General features: G+C 45.2%; 1 protein-coding gene across 2 annotated transcripts in view; it reads right to left on the reverse strand.

Annotated features, from left to right (window-relative positions):
* Positions 1-7,439: 7,439 nt before the first annotated feature.
* Positions 7,440-24,415, reverse strand: part of ccdc61 (coiled-coil domain containing 61) — an 85,453-nt gene continuing 68,477 nt past the window's right edge. For both annotated transcript variants that reach the window (XM_073063899.1, XM_073063900.1), the window contains 4 exons: positions 18,233-18,311; positions 17,246-17,300; positions 14,789-14,858; positions 7,440-9,849 (listed from right to left, as the gene is read on the reverse strand). In XM_073063899.1, coding sequence (XP_072920000.1) covers positions 9,755-9,849; positions 14,789-14,858; positions 17,246-17,300; positions 18,233-18,311 — 299 coding nt within the window. In that variant the 3' untranslated portion in view covers positions 7,440-9,754. The remainder of the gene's footprint in view (positions 9,850-14,788; positions 14,859-17,245; positions 17,301-18,232; positions 18,312-24,415) is intronic.

Consider the following 24,415-nt stretch of genomic DNA (forward strand, 5'->3'; position numbering starts at 1 on the left):
GTAGTACTGCAGGAGAAACTGACTGACTGACTCCCTGACAGCCAGGGGCCTAAAATAGTCCCCAGTGACGTCACAGGGAGGGCGGTACCTCAGTAGGGGAAGTGATGTCAGAGCAACAGCATGGTGGTAGGGGCCTTTCCCATTGAGTCATTGAGTTATTGAGTTATTGAGTTGTGGGTCTGCTGCATTGGCACTGGACGTGTGGCGACACTTGTGGCCTTACCCGGGATTGCGCTGTTCATTAACGCAAAATGATGTGTTTTCATTTACTTGTAACCATGAGAAAAGAGTTGGAGGAATTGGTATATATGGGAGAGCTCTTCTAGACTGTAAGATCATAACACATCGGAGCAGAATTAGACAATTCCAATCAAGTGTCCTCTCAGCCCCATTCCCCTGCCCGCTCACTGTAACTTTCGACGCCCTGACTAATCAAGAACCTATCAACCTTTTTCAATGACTTTGTTGCAAGGACATGGCGGTGGAACGAACCCAAGTGCAGAACACGGGCATGGAGGCAAAGTCGGGAGGTGCTACTGTCACAGTGAGCGTGGAATGGGTGCCAAGGGAGTCTTTACCCGGAGTCTTGGTTCTAGTAGAGAATTCAGGAACGATGCTAGACTTAGAACTGATAGTCCTAAGAACCATGGAACGAGATTACTCGTACACGAGTCAAGCAATGAACTGGCACCTCCTAGTTGTGGTCACAGGGTTTTTATACGGCATTGGCTAGTGGAAAGCAGGTGTTTGTAGTTAGTGGAACCTGGGGATAACTGGGAACTAAACGAGGTGATTGAGGCCCAATTCCTGAGGAAGATAGTCAGGTGCCAGAAGGGACTGTGACAGACTTGGCCTTCACAGCTGCCTGCAGCAATAAATTCCACAGATTCACCAAAGTTCAACGTATCCTGGATCTTGGAGATGGCGGTGCGACGCAGCTTGCAGCGGCCACTCCGGAGCTGATTATCTGTTATTTGTGAAGTGGGGTGCCGTGCACAATCATAATCAGATGAAAGACGGATGTGGGAGCACGGAGGAACATCTGGAAATCTCCAGGAAGGCCTTCTTCGTTGCTGCTGCTGCTGTGAGGTCCGGGTCTCTGCTGGGAAGAACAGGCCCCTAGTCCTCGGGGTCACGTTGCCGATGGCCGTTGGCGGGGGCGTCTTAATACGCTCGGTAGAGGATGGTGCTCAGAGAAGCTGTGCCGGAGGGGATGGTCGGAGGCTCGGAGGTTCGAAGGACTCGGAGTCCGCTGCAGTCAGGTCGCTTTCACTGTGCGCTGTGTCTGCGAGGCTGGGTTCAACGGAGCTTTCATTGAGTGCTGCGTCTGCGAGGCTGAGTCGGGCGGCGCCGTGGAAGTCCATAGCGGGGGTATTCCCTTCTGCTGCCGGCGTGGGCTGATGAGTCTATCGGGACCCTGAGGACTTGTGGAAACTGTGTGGTGGTTTCTTTTGAACTTATAGTCTTTTAACATCTTTGGACTATTTTTACTCTGCCCATGGTCTGTTTTTTTTTATCAATTATGCTATTGTTTGCACTGTTGTAACTATATGTGGTTTTGTGCAGGTCTTGGAGCTTTAGTTTTTGGTCTTGTTTGTCTGGTGGATTTGGAGCTCCTTTCCCAGGAACGCACTAAGATGGTAGCACGATATTAATATGCAGCAGCCTCTCCGGACTCTGGATTGGGGATTGCCAAAGGTTATGTGGATTTTCTGGTGTAGTCTGTTTTGTCATGTGCTTTTGTGATATCATTCTGGAGGAACGTTGTCTCATTTTTTAACTGCATTGCATTTGTGGTTTCTAAATGACAATAAACTGAATCTGAATCTGTACGTACACTTTATACAACCTCAAGTCAAGTCAAGTCACTTTTATTGTCATTTCAACCATAACTGCTGGTACAGTACATAGTAAAAACGAGACAACATTTTTCAGGACCATGGTGTTACATGACATGGTACAAAAACTAGACTGAACTACGTAAAAAACAACACAGAGAAAAAACTACACTAGACTACAGTCCTACCCAGGACTGCATAAAGTGCACAAAACAGTGCAGACATTACAGTAAATAGTAAACAAGACAATAGGGCAGTAAGGTGTCAATCCAGGCTCTGGGTATTGAGGAGTCTGATAGCTTGGGGGAAGAAACTGTTACATAGTCTGGTCGTGAGAGCCGGAATGCTTCGGTGCCTTTTCCCAGAGGGCAGGAGGGAGAAGAGTTTGTATGAGGGGTGTGTGGGGTCCTTCATAATGATGTTTGCTTTGCGGATGCAGCGTGCAGTGTAAATGTAAATGAGATCCTTGAGATTCATTTCCTTACAGACAGCCGCAAAACAAAGTAACCCAATAGAACCCGTTAAAAACAAAACGTCAAACCCCAGTGTGCAGAGTGAGGAAAAAATACAAAGCCTGCAAACAATGAACAAGCAATCAGCATTCAGAATGGCTTCTTTCCTCTGCCATGCGATTACTGAATGGACACTTAACCCATGAACACTACCTCACTACTTTTTATTTCTATGTTTGCACTGTTGCACTAATACAGTACTAACATGGTTCTAACACGGTACTGATACAGTACTAATACGGTAGAGGCGATTCTACTTGGCCAAGGAGGAACTTTGCAAGCCACGTTGTCCAGCGTCGAGTTCTTTACTCGTGAAAATCTTTCCTCACCATGCCTAGCATTCCTGGGGGACCTTGATTCCAAAGTCCCAACAGCTCCTGCAGCAGAAAACAAAATGGTCTCCCCATTATCCCGCGCGTGCTTAATGACGTCACCATCTCCACTTAAAGGCACAGACAACTGTTCTAGCATTACCCGGATGAATGCTTGAGTACACTTTTAACGATACTGAATAGTATTCAGTGGTCACCCGGTTACATTCTCCCCTGCATTCAAGTAATCGTCCTCGATTACTCGCTCACTACCAGGGTACTTTTAAGTTCCCTAAGTGCTTCTTTAAAGAGAACTGAACTGAGACCGGCCAGTATCTCAGACACTGCTGCCGGACTTATGGAGGCCTCAGCAAGGACTGACCTTGGTTCGCGATGGGGGTTAGGGTGCTCTCTGGCACTTATCATTTACGCCTGCGGGGTGCTGCCCCAGGAGGGCTATTGACCTCCGCCCCTGCATTAGCAGTCGTCGGCTCCCCAGTCTCAGTCCCAGAAGGTCTCACGTTTTCAGAAGATATGCTGTCTAGGCTAGGGACAAGGCTCTGTACACCCTGTTCTGACATATCTTCTACCACTATCACACTACCCTCAGAATCTGATTCCTGCCCCAGGGGTGAGCTGGCCTGAGTTACTGGAGTTTGCAGTCTCCTTTGGGGAGCTGGAGGGGAATGATTCTCACAGGGCCTGATGTCTACCCTGTTCACCCTCTTGCTAGGCCCACCCTCCCAAGGTTCCACAGTGTATATGTTGCCCAGTACCTCTACCACCCTGTAGACGGCTGGGTTCCAAGCATCCTGGATCTTATTACAGCCTAACGGTCTGTTCCTCAGGAAAACCAGCACATTCACATCAACTTTGGGACAGTAAACTTTGTCCTCCCGCCAGGCAGTGCATTCTGCCGGCTTCTGTTCAGAGTATTCTTTTGCTCTGGCCTGCGCATCCCTCAGTCAGCTCTGGGGTACAGCTAGCGTTGGAGAATTCCCTTGCATTGGACCACTTACATCACTAGTACCAGCTTCCCAAGCTTTAATCTGCTTAACCCTACAGCTGCTGAGACCAGAGGTAACCAGTGGTGGGTCAAGAGCCGTGCCGCAATTGATCAAACTGCAGATCGCCACAGACCCATCAAACTCCGTATCTTCTGAGACAGGCTCAGACTCCCCTGCAAATGGCTGCCTAGTGGGTGCATCAGCCACAGTATTGCTCCGACCCAGACGATACTGGACATCGAATTCAAACCCTGACAGCTGTGAGATCCATCTCTGCTCCACTGCGCCCAACTTGGCAGTTTTCAAGTGGGCTAGGGGGTTATTGTCAGTGATTACAGACCCAGCAGGTATGTGCTCAGTATCTTTTCCCAAAACTCGGACTACTGTTCTTTTTCCAGTAGTGTGCACCTGCACTTTCTGGCAAACATCTCTCCGATGTTTTGGACACTATCCTCTTCCCCTTGGTTGTATTTTTATTTACCTGTTTGTACCTGTCCTCAATTATAGGAGCATAGAATATAGTACAGTACAGGTCCTTCAGCCCATGGTGTTAGTCAAACTTTCAACCTACTCTAAAATCAATCTAACCTTTCCATCGCACAGAACCTTCCGCCTCTCTATCATTCATGTGGCTATCTACTCACTGCTCATTATGCTGCTGGTGTTTAGGGCAGCAATGAAGGTCACCCATCTCTGTCTGTCCTTGGCCACAGGGCTTCCTTCAACATGCCAGTAGCTTCCTCCCAGGTTTCACTTCTGTCAGCCATGCAAGTCCCAGGCGGAGACTCAAGTATACCGTCACACTCAGGATTCTTCATTGGCGTTTCTGTTTGACCAGTCAGGGTTGTTGGTCCTGAGCTGAACCCCCAAACCTGGAGGACCGGTGGACCACTCAGTTTGGCTTCTACCCCTTGACCTGGGTCACCCTCCCGAGAGTCAAAGCATAAAGCCCTGACTCCAGCAGCATGGCTCTCTGAGTTATTACGGCTCAACCCATGACAAGGATGTGGTCCTTTTGGAGACTCTGACTATCTAAGAGACTCTTAAATGTCCCTAATGTATCTGACTCTACCAGCACACTGGCAGCACGAACCACCCACCCACTGCTCTGTGTGTAAATTGTCCTGTGATTTATTTAGGATTAAACTGGGGGATTGCTGGACAGCATGGTTCAAAGGGCTGGAAGATCCTATTGTGCACTGTAGCTCAATAAAATAAAATAATCTCTGATATGCCTCTATACCTTGCTCCAACAACCTTAAAAGTATGTGCCCTCATTAGCTATTTCCCTGCCCTTGCTGTCTATGACTCTTGTACACCACTATCAGTCACTTCATCTTCCTTTGCTCCAAAGAAGAAACCCCCTAGCTCAATCAACCTACCCTCATTAGACATGCTCTCCAATCCAGGTGGCATCCTAGTAAATCTCTGCTCCCACTCTAAAAGTTTCCACATTAAGTAGAGTGTGACTTGGATGTGGAAATCTCTGATAATGGATACTGCTTTCCTACAACAGCATTTATACCTAAACGTAAAAAGCTTATTCCTCTCCATAGATGCTGCCTGACCTGCTGAGTTCCTCCAGCATTTTGGTTGTGTTATTCTGGATTTCCAGCATCCGCACAATCTTTTGTGTTTGTAATCTGAAGGGAAGCAGGATAAACTACCAGTGTGCAAGGGTAGTTTTCAGGTGTTGATTCCTGCAGCATCCAGTCATAGTGGATGTTTCTGGAGACATTTGCAAGTTTCTTATTTGTCTTTAACTGAAATTCAGTAAATTGCTTGTTCACCTTGATATCGTTTCATGTTGGCAAGGGAAAGCCTTCGATGGAGTTCAGTGAAGTGTACCACATAGGATTCTGCAGACTGACTTGACGCAAGTTTGTTGTTTGCAGTTAAGTACATACTTGTATAACTGTGAAGGACTGAACTAGTATATGAACACAGAAGATTCTGGAAATCCAGAGTAACACGAACAAAATGCTGGGGTAACTCAGCAGGTCAGGCAGCGTTTATGGAAAGGAATGACAAGTTGATGTTTCGGGTCAAGACCCTTCATCAGTTAATGTTTGAAAACTACTTGGCAAGAGGTCCAAAGCACTATTATCTACTCAGCTCTACACCTGGGAAAGATCAGTTGAACTCATAAGTGATTCAAAGAATATGCCAAGATGCTAATTTAATTTGTGTTTTATGCTTGGCAAGTACAAATAAACACACACATAATGGCTTCGTCTCCAATTAAATGACCAAAAACAAATCCAAGGATAACAACCCGAGTTAACAACCTTCTAAAGCAGGGTTCCTGACCTGGGCTCCATGGAATTAAAAAAAAGTTGGGAACTTCTGTTCTAAACTGAAACAGGTGGAGTTTTACATTCATAAACTTCAAATAAAAAGGTAAGGAACTTGAACTTGGATCTGAAATGATTTTATATTTATATAGTCATAGAGAAGTACAACACACAGGCTCTTCAGCCCATCTAGTAAGTGTTGAGCCATCTAAACTGCCTGCTCCCTGATATTCTGTTTGCGTGTGTTGAGGTTGGAGGAACAGCTTTGTATTCCATTTGGGTAGAATCCAACCTGATGGCATGAACATCGATTTTTCAAACTTCCGGTAATGTCTCCACTCACCATTTCCCGTCCCCTTTCTCCCCCTCCCCCTTATTTCTTTGCCTGCCCATCGCCTCTTTCTGGTGCTCCTTCACCCTTTACTTTCTTCCATGGCCTTCTGTTTCTTTCACCAACTTCCCAGCTCTTTACTTCATCCGTCCCCCTCCAGGTTTCACCTATCACTGGTGTTTCTCTCTCCCCTCTCCCCACCTTTTTCTCTCCAGTCCTGCTGAAGAGTTTCGGCCCAAAACATCGACTGTACTCTTTTCCAGAGACGATGCCTGGCATGCTGAGTTCCTCCGGCATTTTGTGTGTGTTGCTCAGATTTCCAGCAGCTGCAGATTGTTTCTTGTTTGTGCTTGGAGGTCGGGAACACTCTTCTCTTTCCCTCTTGCAAGCTTATCCTCCTACAGTCAGTGACGACTTTATTAGGTACAGGAATGGAACCTGGTGTGGTCTGCTGCAGCAACTGCATGGTTTCCTTTTATTTATTTATGTACGTATGTATAATGCAGCGTGGAGTAGGCCCTTCAAGCTGATTTAATCCCAGCCTAATTCTAGGATAAGTTACAATGACCAATGAACCTACCAACCGAGCACCCAGAGTAAGTGCACTCTGTCACTGGGAGAACGTACAAACTCACCGGCAGTAGTGGGAATTGAACCTGGGTCGCTGGTACTGTAAAGCATTGCGCTAACAGCTAGGCTAGGCTTCCAAGGGGTTGTTCTGCACGCCACTGTTGTAATGTTTGCAGATGTAGAATATATGTAGGGTAAATATATTGCTGCAAAGATTTCCACTGTTGCTGAGATTTCCCAACAAAAACAAAAACCCTGTAGGTCAGATATGTCACAGAGTTGTAGTGTCTGTTCTGATTAAAAGAAAATCTTTTCTGCATGCAGTGAAATTTGTTTTCTGGTAAGATGGTGGTGTGTTCAGTCAGAAGGCTTCTACCTTCACCCTGGAGTAACACTGTTGAGTTTGGCTGTATTCATGTATGACTGAATGACAATTAACCTTGAATTGAATTGATTAGCCTGGCCCATCTACCCCATATATACCCCTGTGGGGTGATACAAGGCAGTGGGATATGTGAGCGTAGAGATAGACCTGTTGTATCTGGGATGTGGTTTTTGCCAAATGACCAACACACATTTCATTAGAATAAAAGATTTATTTACAAAAATTGTAGAAAAATCAGTAGAAATAAATTCCATCGAGTGTGGATGTGTACCGTCTCCCTTCCCCACCCAAATACAACACACTATAGTCTGAGCTATTATAGCAGGGCAGGTGTTCCCTACCTGGGGCCGCACAGATCACTTTGGGTCCATGGCATAACCCCAGTCGTTGGGGCAGATTACTGTTCTCAATCATCCACATGCACTCCCAATGGTGGAATCAGTATAGATATAAGAATACTCCCTTGAACAGTGGCTGAGTCCAATACTGGAAGAACTCCTACCTCAGATAGACTGCACAATTGTATCACACTGTATATACTTCACATATCTTCGTGGTAGACTCACTCCACTTGTGGTTTCCTTGTTATACTTAAAGGTGCAATAAAGGGTTTGACAAGGAAGATGGACACTACTGATATAAATATTCAGTAGGCAAGTCTAACTGCAAACAAATAACTCTGCTCTAAGTGGCCAGTCACAACAACCTTGGTATCTGAGACATCAGGAAAATTGATGCTATTAATTCTGAGTGTTGAGAGTCACAACATGAAGGTTAGAGAGCCTCAGGATTCAGATTACTGGGTCCACAAATCCCGATGAGATAAATGTACCCTTTCCAAAATGGAAACTTTTGGTGTTCAACTCTTCTGAAGTACTATGTGGTACTATTCAGACAGGAGAGCCACAGGTAGTTCACAGCATTAGATGTTTAGCAATCTGGATATTAGCTCGACCAACCAGTTTGTGCAAAATGAGCTTATCTGAAAGCTAGACAGCACACAAGCTTGGATGGTTTCTTAAGGTCTAAGTTTGGCAAAAGGTTCTTTGAGTTAATCAGGAGTAAACAGCTAGGCTTGTGTGGAATGTTAGATTGGTGAATGTACATTCAGCAGAAACGTTGAGTGGAAATCTTACACCTTACGACTTCATGGGACCCCTGGGGTTCACTCACATCTGGCCTGGCCACTTTAGGTTAAACTCAGGCAGGCCAGAATTAAACTTTACAGGTCATCCCATGAGTTGGTACTGATCAGCCATCATCACGTTCATCACAAAATTCATTGAAGGAATATTTAAGAAAGACAGTGAAAGATGGCCTTTGGCATAATTCATCCAGATTTGAAGCTAGTGCCAGCCAGGAGATGTGTTCCTGGAGTAAAACAAGGTTGCAGTTGATGATAGGAAAGTTAAAATGGAATGGGTAATAAGTAAGCCAGAGTTGTTGGAGTGGGGAAACAGGGTGGAATGAGTGCAGATTTCAAATTGGAGAATGAGGGGATCTTCAGAATGGGAGAATGATGGATTGAACTTCCTGCTAGATTGCATGGGAACAGGTAGATGATGTAAAACGGTTTTCCAACATGGACCCCTTGTTTAATGGCATAAAAAGGTTGGGAATCACCGGAAGGCACATTGGAATTATTTATTCTTTGCCCTGTGTACTGTGTTTCAATGTAGGTATCCCAAGTATTTTACAATATTAGATGCTCACCAATCTAGACAAGAGTAATATTACCTCAAAAAAGACCAGTTAAAGCCTACTGAGCTCATTGAAATCAAGCTAGACACCACACAAGCTTGAAAGGCTTCTTAAATCTAAGTTTGTCAAAAGGTTCTTGGAGTTAATCAGGAGCAAACTTAGCTGGACTAGTGTGGAATGGTAGATACTGGTACTTTAACCAGAAACACTGAATCGAGATTGTACATCTACCTTGGGGTTCACTCTTCCCCCAGCAGGAGTACTCCCTTCTTCCCCAGTAAGGCTTGAACACCTTTGCTTATTTAATATGGTCTGTATTCCGACAATTCCTATTGGAATAACACGTAGACATAGCAGAAAGGGAATGAGCACTCGATGCAAATTTGGGGAGACGCTAGATAACTTTGAAACAAACACAATCGCCCTGTGAATTCAACTTCTCAAGCTACGAGTCATTAAGGTGTTTGACACTCTATTCTTGCTCTAGTTAGTGGCATTGTAGCCAATAATTGTTGGGTAATCATTTGTTCAATAGACAAAATAAAAATACTCAGAGACGACACAAAGCACTCAATTGATTTCCAATGTGTACTCTTTTCCCCATTTTTATACATTCCTATTTACAATAAACCAACAGACATACAGTTCTGGACAATGAAGTTCTTGTTGCTTCACGACATGTCCTGGATCAGGCAGATGCTGTGTGAAGGTTGTTGTCCCATTTCCCACCCCCAGTCTCACGCAGCACCCCTGCCCTTGGTACGTTTCTCATATTCCTGATCGTCCAAAGGGTCTGGGACCCACCTCACTCAGTCCGCGCTCCCAGTTTCTTCATGTACTCCTGCAGAGCGTTCAGCCTGGCATCGATTTCAGAAAGGTCGCAGGAGTCCAGGTAGTTTTCTGCAAAGAAATGTCTGTGAGAACCAGGACTTTCTCCCCCCCTAAGAGGTTGAACTTTGATAAGTTTGGCACCTTTTACTTTTTCCTTTTATATTGTATCTCTATTAAGTACGGTACATAGTTCCAGTAAGATCTATAGAGTGTAATGATTTAATCGCATATGGTGTACTGCCTGTTTTTTGGTCTGGGGATCTACAGCATCTACACAAACTGATGACCCAGTCTGGCAGGGCCGAAGGCTGCTCCTCCGAGACGGAAGCGAGCTGAGCGAGTCTCAGGGTTACCGGGGGTTACATTGTGGGGTTACTCGTCCGGGATTTGATTTTTGTAGGAAGATATGTGATTGCCCTCTGTAAATTATGCGTGCTGCGGGGATGGAAAGCTGGTGTGCCTCTGTGGGATTGCTGGTTATTACTGCATGTGTGTTGATACTGCATGTGGCTCTTGGTACTCCGGAGGTCGTTGTTCGAGTTCAGACTAGCGTTGACGAAATGGTGGTGGGACTGCCAGTGTCTATTGGTGCCCCAGGTGAGGCGGGACCATGGGCTGTCCATACTGTTAGGAGAGAGAGGAAAGACTGGTCGGAATGTTCCAGCTATGGCAGGCTCCTGCCGGTTGTTGGAATAATGTCCACCAAAGGGGTGGAGGGGACCTCTCAGCTGTTAGGTGAATGGCAGTGCTCGGCTGAGGGAATGCGTCAGGGATTGGTTGAAAGTTTGAGTAGGTGGGCTGGTGATGTTGTTAGAACTGTCTGGTTCAGTAACCTCGAAGTGACAGCTGCCAGTTATCTGAAAACGGGGGAAAATGCGTCTGATTCGACTGGAAGTAAAATGCAGCAGCTGGGGGGCTTTCCATATCTGTAGCAGGAGATTGGTGGAAAGTTTTCAGAGTATCTTCTCTGGCTAGGGGGCAGATAAATTGCTTGCGGTACCAGGGGGATCAGTTAAGGGGAGCAGCCCGTCCCTCAGTTGTTCAGCTGATCAGAGAGGTGTCGGGAATCTTAGTGGAGGCCCAGTGGGGGAAGGGCTTGGGGTCTCTGGGGGAGCACGTTCCCAGCAACGTACCAAGGAACTCCCGAAAGGAACAGACCCTATTCCTGAAGGCTTAGAGGGACCATGCACTCGGGTGTCGTTATGAATAGATGGAAGCTACGCTAAAGTCATCCTCGACACCGGGGTGCAGGTCAAATTCCTGTACAGTTCGTTTTAAAACCGGTATTTGAAGCTTGACAACATTAAGGGCACTGGAGATTTGGGGTATCAGTGCCAGTGATTATCCAGACAGCAGTTATTGGTCAGTGAAACTGGAGTTCTTGGAGGCCAATGTGGGGGTGACAGAGGTTGGTGAATCGTTCGTGCTGATGTGTCCGGACACTGTTGAGACGGGCAGAGTTTCGATTCTGGAGGGGACCAACACCCCGCTGGTGAGGAAGAGCATGGGGGCCTGTCAGGAGGAGGCGGGTGAGAGCTGTTTGGGGGCATTGTCTGTGCACCCAGTGTTTCAAGCTGCTTGTGAAGTCATGTGTAGCAGCATTGGGACGGTACTGAATTTAGCGGGAGCTGATTGTGGTACGGCCTGGGGGAAGTATCTGAGGGCAAGACCCTCTTAGTGGACGCTCCAAAATACCACGAGGGAGGGGAGTTGACCACTGAAGACACCTCGCTGACAGAGAGGTTGCGGCGACTGCAGCCGTGGAAGATGTAGGCAGCGTGTGTGTGGATTATACGATTCGGAACAGGCGCACTGTCAGTGACCAGAATACATTCCTGAGGGCCGAAGAGACGATGGTCTGTCTGAGTGGTGTGAAGTGGTTTAATGTGCTGGATCTGAGGAATGGATGTTGCCAGATCCCGCCGAGTGAGGCCGACAAGGAGAAGATGGCCATTATAGGTTAGCTAGGATTCTTCTGGTCCGAAAGGATGCCCTGTATCCGGAGCCCTTGTAACCTTCCCGCGGGGCAGGGGGAAGACCACGGGGGATGTGGAGGTGTTTGGAGTTTTGGCGTATGTGGATGATTGTCCAGGGTTTGGATTCGCCTTGGGGGACTATGATGCGAGGCGAGTGCTGGAGCCTGGGCAACAAAATTAATGAAGTAAAGCTTTCTCTGGACACGTGCCAGGTCTGGCGAAGGTCGCAGCTCGGGAGTGACTGTCTCTACGGGATCAAGTCTGAAGTGAAGATGGAGAGACCAAATTCCCAGCAGAGACCGGGGAAAGTGATCCAGAACCAGTTGGAAGACTTGCAAGTTGGGGAAGACAAAGAAAGTTGTCTGACTAAGGGCAAGAGAAAACCGAAAGCCCAGTTTGAGGAGGTGAAGCAATTGCGGACAGATCTTGGAAGAGGGAAGTGGAGGCTTGAAGGGAACCTGAAGATAACCATCGACAGTTTAAATGAAGTGGAAAACCTGAAAGTTGACCTGGAAGAAGTCATTAGGAAGAAAAAGCTGGAGATAAGTTCAGTGAACACTAAACTGGAGGCTGACCAATCTTTAACTGCTGATTTTCAGGTCGGGGTGCAAGAAACTGGTGGAGTAACTGCGTCCCAGATGGAGATGAACATGAAGCGTGAGTCAGAACTGCTGAGATTGTGGCGAAAGTTGGAGGAATCAGAGAAGAAGCTGACGTCGCGATTACAGTAGGCTGAAGAGGTTGCCGAGGCAGCCCAGGCCAAGTGCTTCAGTTTGGAGAAAATCAAACAGTAGCTACCGATCGAGGAAATGAGGAAGAATACAGATTCGAAGGATGATGTGCTGGATGTGTGGTACATGCTGCCTTTTGCTAACTTCCTCTTGATTGAGGAAGAGACCTTTGGCCCTTCTCCCATTGAGTCAGGGGTAGTGGCGAGGGCTAGCTGTGGGCAGCCTGGGTTACTGCAGGACCCTGAAAGAAAAGAAGTGGGGCCCTGGACACAGGACAGGGAGCTCTGAGTTGCAGTGGGGGCATGAGTGAGAGATTGTGAGAGGAGTTGGCAAGCAGACCCGAGGTATCCCCAGTAGTGTCCGAGCCTGAAGGGTTTAGGTGAGGGGGTATGGAGGTCTCGAAGGATTAGGAAACTCCCAGATAGGTTGGCCTATGTAGCGCTTGAGGAACAAGGTGTAAGCTCTACTCTTTGGGGAGCAATGTCACTGTCTGTATCTGGATTGGGTTTCTGTGTCTGCAGGAAGGGTTGCCGAGTTATTTAATAGTCATGAGGACATGACTAAATTTGGTGGGGGGGAGAGTGTAAGGGGTTTCTTCTTTTATGTTGCTGCTAAGGCTAATAAAATGGCTTCTTTGTTATGTTAACTGCTGAGAAAGTGCTTCTCTCTCACAGCTTTTTGGGGTTATAATTACTGATAATGAGAATTGTATTAATTTGCTAACCAATTGGGATAGATGTTAATTCTTTCTTGTGTGTCTGTAAGCTATTGTTACGCGGGCTTTGGGGAGAAGGCGCGATGAGGACAGAGAGGAGACGCGATGCTGTAAGCTGGGCGATGGAACGGACCCCGAGTGGGAGTCTGAGACCCAGGGTCTTTGGCGAGGAGAGGAGACGAGGACAGATTCGTGTGGAGCGTCTGGTTGACCACCATGGTTTGTCCCAGGCAGCAGGTCGAGGAGGTCGGAGGGGATCGAATGGTGGAAAGAAGACTCCGTTAATTGAGCTCCAACTGTTGTGCGCGAAGAGGTTGAACTTTGATAAGTTTGGCACCTTTTACTTTTTCCTTTTATATTGTATCTCTATTAAGTACATAGTTCAGTAAGATCTATAGAGTGTAATCATTTAATCGCTTATGGTGTACTGTCTGTTATTTGCATGGTGGGGACATCACACAGCATCTACACAATCTGATTACCCAGTTTGGTGGGGTCGAAGGCTGCTCCCCCTAGATGGAAGCGACTGAGGGAGCCTGAGGCTTAGCAGAGGGCTACAGATGTGCAGTCTCTCCCATCTCACCCTGAAGCTTGTAACTCCTCCTGACTAAGCTTTTCAATAACCTTTTTGCAAAGTCACTTGGTGTGTTTTTTTGTCTACATGGTGTAATTGTTGACAGCATATTACCCCACCAGATACAGGTGTATTTTTACTACAATCAATTGAAACACCTTGACTGCACACAGGTCTCCAAAAACAGATCTCCATTAACTAATTATACGACTTCTGAAACCAACTGGCTGCACCAGTGATGATTTGGTGTGTTTTATATTTGTAATTAATTTAGATCCCTTGGTAGAGATCTGTTTTTACTTTGACACCAGTGTCTTTTTCTGTTGATTAGTTTCAAAAAAGCCAAATTAAATCCACTGTGATTCAATGTTGTAAACCAATAAAATATGAAAACTTTATGGTATATATTATGTACCATAATATATACCATATGTACCGGGGGAGGGGGTGAATAATACTTATAGGCACTCTATATATAATATGTATCTTATTGTAATTTATGGTATATATTATGTATACTGCTGCCTCAAAACAACTTTCATCACGTATCAGTGAAAATAAACCTGACTCTGAAACATTTCCCTTGTCATCATCTTCCAGTTACAGACCCCATTGTACCATTGCCTGAACTACTTTCCACACATCAGGAATAATCTTCCCCAGTAATACTTGAAGCAGTTTTACAAATTTTGTATGGTCTGTATTCCAACAATTCCCATTGGAATAACCCAAAGGACACAGCGGACAGGGAATAAGGAACTCAGCATCTATGGAGGGGAATAAACAGCCAACAGTTTGTACCGTGCCTCTTCAGCAGGGCTGCTGATTATACAGCAGTTAATAACAACTTTTTTTACAAGGTACGCTTCATCTAGGGATAGAACACAAACCAAAGCTGGCACATCTGAAATAAATTGAGTGAGAACAAGCTACATACCTGCACTACCCAGCAGACCAATAATCTGAGGGTGTGTGAGGTGTGAGCAGTGTCCAGTCTGTAGCACCTTCTTACCTTTGTCAGACATCTTGTTCGATTTTGTGGGGGTGCTGGCCAAACGCTTCTGTTTGGGCTTCCTCCGAGGCTGAGAAAACAGAATATAAAGCTGCTCTTATTTCTTGGAAGGCTGCAGCAAATGAATCCATTCAGCCCATCCTATCTTTGCTAGCTCTTTATTCAAGCCCTTCAGCTAATTCCACACCCTGCCCTTTCCCCAAGAGTATGACAAATGTCCTTTATAAGACTGTCCAAATCTCCCATGAAACGCTGCAGTCAAATCTGCCGTACCATACATTGCCAAGCACTTTCTAACTTGTAGTTTAAGATAAGATGAAACTAGTAATCATGCTCCCCATAAACCTACTCCAAGACTAAGCCTCAATCGACATCACAAAACAAAGCATCACATTGCTGCTGTTGGAAGCATAAATGGGTTGTCACATGTCATACAAGCATTGGTCATTTTGGGAAATCAGGATGTCATGAAAGGTCTTAAAAATGCAAGTCTCTCTTCTGTTTTTTAAATGCACAAAATGATGGCTAAAGAACCATGGTAACGTTCTGCAGGCTATGTACAATACTTTTAAGTATACTACTGTTGAATTACTCTAACTGCAATCTGCAGCATTTAATTTAAGCAATGTATTTTTAAATATCCCTCAGATTTCACAATCTTCTGAGGACTCAGCAGACTTAACTTTCCTCCTCTACCCAGCATTTTGTTAGCATATGTGCAGTCGATGGAGAACAAAATTGAGGACCTGAGGGAAAAGTTGTTGTATCCATCATGTGTAAAGCCCACCCTACCATTGAACACACCTACATGAAACACAGTCACACATAGCAGCATGCATCATAAGGAACGCCCACCACCCAGGGCATGCTCTCTTCTCACTGCTGCCATTGGGACGAACGCATAGGAGTGCAGGACTCACAGCAACAGGGATTACCCCTGAACTATCAAGCTCTTGAACCAGAGGGGACTTAACTCCATTTCATTTGCCCCATCATTTAAATGTTCCCACAACCCATGAACTCACTTTCAAGATCTCTTCATTTCATGTTCTTAATATCTATTACTATTTATTTATTATTGTTTCTTTCATTTTGTATTTGCACAGTTCATTGTCTTTTGCACACTGGTTGATATAGTCTAGTATGGTTATTATTCTATTATGGACTTAGAGTATACCTGCAAGAAAATTAATCACATGGTGACACATATGTACGATAATAAATTTACTTTAACAACTTAAAATACTTACTAAAGTATACATTGTTTGGAGGAGCTTTCCATCATGCAGAAATTCCTCAATGCTCACACTACATAGAACAATAGACGACAGACCTTTCAGCCTGCCCAACCATGCTTGCACTGACCACGAAGCCAACCCAAACTAATCCCATTTTGAGAAGGAATATTGAGAGATAGATCAACACTATAATCAGAGGACAAGGCTTAAACCAATCGAGGCCAACAGTGTGATGAGATTCCTGTTTATTGCACAGACAGAGGTTCTGCAAGAACTCCAGCTGCTCAGCACCATCCAGGACAAATCATTTAGCTTGTCTAAAACAACACCCACAAAATGCTGGAGGAGCTCAGCAGGCCAGGCAGCATCTATGGAAATGAATAAACAGTCGACATTTTGAGCTGAGACACTTCTTCAGGACTGGAAAGGAAGGGGGAAGACACCAGAATAAAAAGGTGAGGGGAGGGGGAGGAGGCTAGCTAGAAGGTGAGAAGTGAAGCTAGTTGGGTAGGAAAGGTCAAAGGCTGGAGAAGAGAGTGGACAAAAGGAAGAGAACAGGATCCAAGGGTAAATGATAGGTAGTTGAGAAGAGGTAAAAGGTCAAAGTGGGGAATAGAGGGGAGTGGGAATTAGTTTACCAGAAGGAGAAATTAATATTCATGGAGCAGACCCAGGGGAATTTAAGGTGGCTTCATCTTGGCACAAGAGGAGGTCATGGACCAACATGTGGGAACAATAGGAATGGGAATTGGAATTGAAATTGAAATCTTTGAGCACCAGGAAGTCTTGCTTGGTGGCAAATGGTAACTTGCCCATTTGAAGTGTCTGAACACTGACTCCTTCCACTCTCATTCTACCTAGGCTGCTGTGTCTTCAAATTCAAGTACACTACAGCAGACCAGCCAATAACCCTTCCCAAGCTCACAGCCTCGAAGGAAGGACTTCCGAATATTAACCGGTTTACCTCGTATTCCACAAACCATTGGAAATGTGTTGCCATTCTCTCATTGTTGCAGGGTCTCATTCCCAGACGATGTGGGAGCATCTTTACAAGGGCATCAGCACTTAAGAGAGGCAACTTATCATCACTACCACTGTCACAGAGACAATTAGGAGCTTGTAATAAATATATTTGGGATGCAGGTATCACTGATATGAGTACAGTAGAACTTGGCACAAAGAACATTAGTGGTGAAGCTTATTTTTTCCAGGGGCTTACCAAGTTGGGACTGGTCCAGGAAGCTGATGCCAATGGTTTTCTGACTCTTTGCAATCTGTTGGAAGAGAGGGAAAGGAAGAAGCTGTAATACAGGCTAAATCAGAATTACCAGCAATCAGCAACATTACTCAGAAACACAGGAGATTCTGCAGATGCTGGAAATCCACAGTAACACACAAACATGCTGGAGGAACTCAGCAGGTCAGGCAGCGCCTATGGCGTGGAATAAAGAGTCGATGTTTTGGGCCCAGGCCCTCATCATCATTTCTCAGCAAGTTTCTGAATCAGTAAGGAAGTGACACAGCGTGCACCTTGGGCCTAAGCCGCCACGTGAATCGGACAAAGCTTAATACAAGGCACCTACAGCTGAGGAGGTTATTTGGCCCATCATATTCTTTAAAGGAACTATAAACTAAAACATAGAACAGTACAGGCCCTTTGGCCCGTAATGTTATGCTAACCTTTAAACCCCACTCCAAGATCAGTCCACGGGTTCCCAACCTTTATTATGCCATGGACCAATACCATTAAGCGAGGGATCCATGGACCCCAGGTTAGGAACCCAGATTCTCTCCCTCATAGCCCTCCAGTTTTTCCCTCAAACACCACACTCTGTAAAATATCTACCACCATCTTTTCAGTTTGAAACTAACTTAAGTCCTCATTTTTTCAATTCTGATTCTAAAACTTTGAACTGAAATGTTAACTTTGAACAAGACCTGATCATATTTTAGGTGATATTTATGCAGAAATAGAAAAAATTCCACAGGGTTCACAAACTTTCTAGCACCACTGTAAGCCCTCTTAACATTGAATTTCAATAGACCAAGGGATTGCTTGATAACACGTTATTACTACTGAGCACAATTTCAGATGAATAAAGGAATATCACATATGAGAACCTTAAGGCACAGAGGCTTTCCCTACCCTCACAACACTGGAGTCACAACTCAGTGGGAGCTCTGCCCACCTCAGTCACCACCATACCTGGAATTGCCTGCTGCCCCGTTGTCCTCAAAGTCACTGACTGAGCTCGCCGAGGAGAATCTGCTTCGAACATTTTCTGCTGCAAGAGATACAACAATGTGAGCAACATCCCACTGAAGGGTAACTTTCCATAGTACCGACCCTGCAGGCACTACAATCTTCAAGTGTGTATTGCACAGGGTCCGTGACACCATTCTCCACAGATTAGATAAACACCTTTTGCTACAACTATCAGATTGCTGATGGTTATATGCAGCTGTATGTTGCATTCCAGACTTGTCAAATATTTTCTCAGCTTCAATCAATTCCCTTCTCTCACAAGTGTTAACACTGAACTTCCCTAGCTCTGCCACTCTGCTTGGTGGGGTATATCGGAAATGTTGACAGGTTGAATTGGTTTAAGGCAATAAGACAAAGGAGCAGAATCAGGCCATTTGGCCCATCAATTCTGTTCTGCCACTCAATCGTAGCTGATTTATGTTTCAACTCCATTTATTTGTCTTCCCGTAAACTTTGATGCCCTTACTAATTAAGATCCTATCAAACTCTGAATGGAATTGAATTGACTTTATTTCTTACATCCTTCATACGAGTAAAAATCTTTATGTTACGTCTCTGTCTAAATGTGCAATGTGCAATCATAGTAATTTATCGTAAGTCAATGTAACATAGAAATACGCTCAAATCAGCATGAGTTAATCAGTCTGATGGCCTGACGGAAGAAGCTGTCCCAGAGCCTGCTGGTCCTGGCTTTTATGCTGCAGTATCATTTCCCGGTTGGTAGTAGCTGGAACTAATGTGTGGTTGGGATGACTCAGGTTCCTAATGATCCTTCGGGCCCTTTTTACACACCTGTCTTTGTAAATGTCCTGAATCATGGGAAGTTCACAACTACAGAGGTGCTGGACTGTCCACACCACTCTCTGCAGAGTCCTGTGATTAAGGGAGGTACAGTTCTCATACCAGGCAGAGATGCAGCCAGTCAGGATGCTCTCAATTGTGCCCCTGTAGAAAGTTGTTAGGATTTGGGGGCCCATACCAAACTTCCTCAACCGTCTGAGATGAAATAGTCAACAACATAATAGTTGTTATGCCTTTTTAACTACACAGCTGGTGTGTATAGACCACATGAGGTCCTCGGTGATGTGGATACCAAGGAACTTAAAGTTGTTTATCCTCTCAACCCCAGATCCATTGATGTCAATAGGGGTTAGTCCGTCTCCATGCCTCCTGTAATGCACAACCAGCTCCTTTGTTTTTGCGACATTGAGGGAGAATTTCTTTTCTTGATACCACTGTGTCAGAGAGATGATTTCTTTCCTGAAGGCCACATTGTTATTGTTTGAGATTAGGCCAATCAATGTAGTGTCTTTGGTAAATTTAATTAGCAGATTAGAGCTGTGGGTGGCAACACAGTTGTGGGTATACAGGGAGTAAAGGATGGCCCAGAGCCATCAAACACTGTCATACATTAACCTTTTCATTCCCAGAATTTCATTCAGAAATTATGTATTTCCAAGTATGAAGTTCCTGCATGGAGCAAGCTCTAATTGAGAAGGCGACTAGTGGAGTGCCACAGGGATCAGTGCTGGCTCTGTGGTTGGTTGTCATCTATGTCAATGTTCTGGATGATAATGTGATCAGCAAATTTGCAGATGACACCAAGACCAGGGGAGCAGTGGACAGCAATGAAGGTTGTCATGGCTTGGAGCGGGATCTAGACCAGCTGCAAAAATGGGCTGAAAAATGGCAGATGGAATTTAATGCAGACAAGGGTGAGGTTTTGCACTTAGGTAGGACCAACCACGGTAGATTTTACACAGTGAACGGTCGGGCACTGAGGAGTGCTGTAGAACAAAGGGATCTGGGATTACAGGTCCATAATTCATTGATGTTGGTGTCACAGGTAGTTAGGATTGTAATGAAAGCTTTTGGCCTTCATAAGTCAAAGTACTGAGTAGAAGAGATGGGATGTTATGTTGAAGCTGTACAAGACATTGGTGAGGCCTAACTTGGAGTGTTGTGTGCAGTTTTGGTCACCTACCTACAGGAAAGCTGTAAATAAGGTTGAAAGAGTACAGAGAAAATGTACAAGGATGTTGTAAAGTCTGGAGGACCTGAGTTAAAAGGAAAGATTGGAAAGGTTAGGACTTAGAATGTAGAAGATTAAGAGGAGATTTGATAGAGATATACAAAATTATGAGAGGTTTGGATAGGGTAAATGCAAGAAGTCTTTTTCTACTGAGTTTGGGTGCGACCACAACCGGAGATAGAAAAACAGACAACTGCAGCACAATACAGGCCCTTTGGCACACAAAGCTGTGCCAAACATGTCCCTACCTTAGAACTACCTAGGGTTACACATAGATCCTCCAGTTTTCTAAGCTGCATGTAGCCATCCAGGAATCTCTTAAAAGTCCCTATCATTCCTGCCTCCACCACCGCAGCAGGCAGCCCATTCCACGTACTCACCACTCTCTGCGTAAAAAACTTACCCGTGACATCTCTGTACCTACTTCCAAGCACCTTAAAACTGTGCCCTCTCATGTTAGCCATTTCAGCCCTGGGAAAAAGCCTCTGACTATCCAAACGATCAATGCCTCTCATTATCTTATACACCTCTATCAGGTCACCTTTCGTCCTCCGTTGCTCCAAGGAGAAAAAGTTCACTCAACCTATTCTCATAAGGCATGCTCCCCAATCCAGGCAACATCCTTGTAAATCTCCTCTGCACCCTTTCTATGGTTTCCATGTCCTTCCTGTAGTGAGGCAACCAGAAGTGAGCACAGTACTCCAAGTGGGATCTGACCAGGGCCCTATATAGCTGCAACATTACCTCTCGGCTCTTAAACTCAGTCCAATGACTGATGAAGGCCAATGCACCGTATGCCTTCTTAACCACAGAATCAAGCTGCATAGCAGCTTTGAGTGTCCTATGGACTCGGAACCCAAGATCCCTCTGATCCTCCACATTGCCAAGAGTCTTACCATTAATACTATATTCTGCCATCACATTTGACCTACCAAAATGAACCACCTCACACTTATCTGGGTTGAACTCCATCTGCCACTTCTCAGCCCAGTTTTGCATCCTATCAATGTCCTGCTGTAACCTCTGACAGCCCTCCACACTATCCACAACATGCCCAACCTTTGTGTCATCAGAAAATTTACTAACCCATCCCTCCACTTCCTCATCCAGGTCATTTATAAAAATCACAGAGTAGGGGTCCCAAAACAGATCCCTGAGGCACACCACTGGTCACCGACCTCCAAGCAGAATATGACCCATCTACAACCACTGTTTGCCTTCTGTGGGCAAGCTAGTTCTGGATCCACAAAGCAATGTCCCCTTGGATCACATGCCTCCTTACTTTCTTGATAAGCCTTTCATGGGGTACCTTGTCAAATACCTTGCTAAAATACACATACACTACATCTACTGCTCTACCTTCATCAATGTGTTTAGTCACATCCTCAAAAAAATCAATCTGCCTTTGACAAAATCATGCTGACTATTCCTAATCATATTATGCCTCTCCAAATGTTCATAAATCCTGCCTTTCAGGATTTTCTCCATCAACCTACCAACCACTGAGGTAAGACTCACTGGCCTAGAATTTCCTGGACTATCTCTACTCCCTTTCATGAATAAGGGAACAACATCCACAACCCTCCAATCCTCCGGAACCTCTCCTGTCCTCATTGGTGATGCAAAGATCATCACCATAGGCTCAGCAATCTCCTCCCTCGCTTCGCACAGTAGTCTGGGGTACATCCCGTCCCATCCTGGTGACTTATCCAACTTGATGCTTTCCAAAAGTTCCAGCACATCCTCTTTCTAAATATCTATATGCTCAAGCTTTTCAGTCCACTGCAAGTCATCCCTACAATCACCAAGATCCTTTTCTGTAATGAATACTGAAGCAAAGTATTCATCAAGTACCTCTGCTATTTCCTCTGATTCCATACACACTTTTCCACTGTCACTCTTGATTGGTCCTATTCTCTCACGTCTTATCCTCTTGCTCTTCACATACTTGTGGAATGCCTTGGGGTTTACCTCAATCCTGTCCACCAAGGCCTTCTCATTGTCCCTTATAACCATATAACAATTACAGCACGGAAACAGGCCATCTTGGCCCTTCAGTCTGTGCCAAACGCTTACTCTCACCTAGTCCCACCAATCTGCACTCAGCCCATAACCCTCTATTCTGGATTTAGTGTTATGTAATGAACAGGATTTGATAAGCGATCTTGCAGTAAAGGAGCCATTAGGAGGTAGTGATCACAATATGATAAGCTTTTATCTGCAATTTGAGAAGGATAAGGGCAGCTCGGAGGTGTCAGTGTTGCAGATGAACAGGGGAAACTATGGAGCCATGAGGGAGGAGCTGGCCAAAGTTGACTGGAAGGATAGCCTAGCAGAAAAGACAGTGGAGCAGCAATGGCAGGTATTCTTGGGAATAATGCACAAGGTGCAAAATCAGTTCATCCCCCAGAGAAGGAAGGATTCAAAGGGGGGAAAGGGGCCACAGTGGTTGACAAAGGAAGTCAGAGATTGCATAGCATTAAAAAAAAGGAAATATGACAGAGCTAAGGTGAGTGGGAGGACAGATGATTGGGAAGTTTTTAAGGAACAACAGAACTTAACTAAAAAGACAATACGGGGAGAAAAAATGAGGTACGAACGCAAGCTAGCCAGGAATATAAAGAAAGATAGCAAAAGCTTTTTTAGGTATGTGAAGAGAAAGAAGAAAGTTAAGAACAATGTTGGGCCCTTGAAGAATGAATTGGGTGAAATTGTTATGGGAAACAGAGAAATGGCAGAAGAATTTAATGAGTACTTTAGATCTGTTTTCACTAAGGAAGACACAAGCAGTCTCCCAGATGTATGGATGGGCCAAGGACATAGGGTAACAGAGGAAATGAAACAGATTGACATTCGGAAGGAAACGGTGATGAGAAGACTGACGGGACTGAAGGCTGACAAATCCCCAGGTCCAGATGGTCTGCACCCTAGGGTACTAAAGGAGGTGGCCCTGGAAATTGTGGATGCATTGGTAATCATTTTCCAATGTTCCTTAGATTCAGGATCAGTTCCTGAGGATTGGAGAATGGCTAATGTTATCCCACTTTTTAAGAAAGGAGGGAGGGAGAAAACAGAGAACTATCGACCTGTCAGCCTGACATCGGTGGTGGGAAAGATGCTAGAGTCCATTATTAAGGATGAAAGTGGCATATCTAGATAGCAGTGATAGGATTGGGCCGAGCCAGTATGGATTTACCAAGGGTAAATCATGCTTGACTAATCTGTTGGAGTTTTTCGAGGATGTAACCAGGAAGTTAGACGGGGGAGATCCAGTGGATGTAGTGTACCTCGATTTCCAGAAGGCATTTGATAAGGTCTCACATAGAAGATTGGTGGGTAAAATCAAAGCTCAGGGCATCGGGGGGAAGGCATTGACATGGATAGAAAACTGGTTGGCAGATAGAAAGCAAAGTGTAGCGGTGAATGGGTGTTTCTCGGAATGGCAGGTGGTGACTAGTGGGGTGCCACAGGGCTCGGTATTGGGACCACAGCTGTTTACCATTTACGTTAACGATTTGGATGAAGGCATAGAAAATAACATCAGCAAATTTGCTGATGATACTAAGCTGGGTGGCAGTGTGACATGTGACGAGGATGTTAGGAGAATTCAGGGTGACTTGGATAGGCTGGGTGAGTGGGCAGATACTTGGCAGATGGCGTTTAATGTGAATAAGTGTGAGGTTATCCACTTTGGGAGTAAGAACAGGAAGGCAGATTATTATCTGAACGGTATAGAGTTGGGTAAGGGAGTAATACCAAGAGATCTCGGAGTCCTTGTTCATCAGTCACTGAAGGTGAATGAGCAAGTGCAGCAGGCAGTGAAGAAGGCTAATGGAATGTTGGCCTTTATTACAAAGGGAATTGAGTACAAGAGCAAGGAAATCCTCTTGCATTTGTACAGAGCCCTGGTGAGACCACACCTGGAGTATTGTGTACAGTTTTGGTCTCCAGGGTTAAGGAAGGACATCCTGGCTGTAGAGGAAGTGCAGCGTAAATTCACGAGGTTAATTCCTGGGATGTCTGGACTGTCTTACGCAGAGAGGTTAGAGAGACTAGGCTTGTACACACTGGAATTAAGGAGATTGAGAGGG

This window comes from Hemitrygon akajei, chromosome 12, assembly GCF_048418815.1.
Source record: "Hemitrygon akajei chromosome 12, sHemAka1.3, whole genome shotgun sequence".
In the NCBI taxonomy this organism is placed as follows: domain Eukaryota; kingdom Metazoa; phylum Chordata; class Chondrichthyes; order Myliobatiformes; family Dasyatidae; genus Hemitrygon; species Hemitrygon akajei.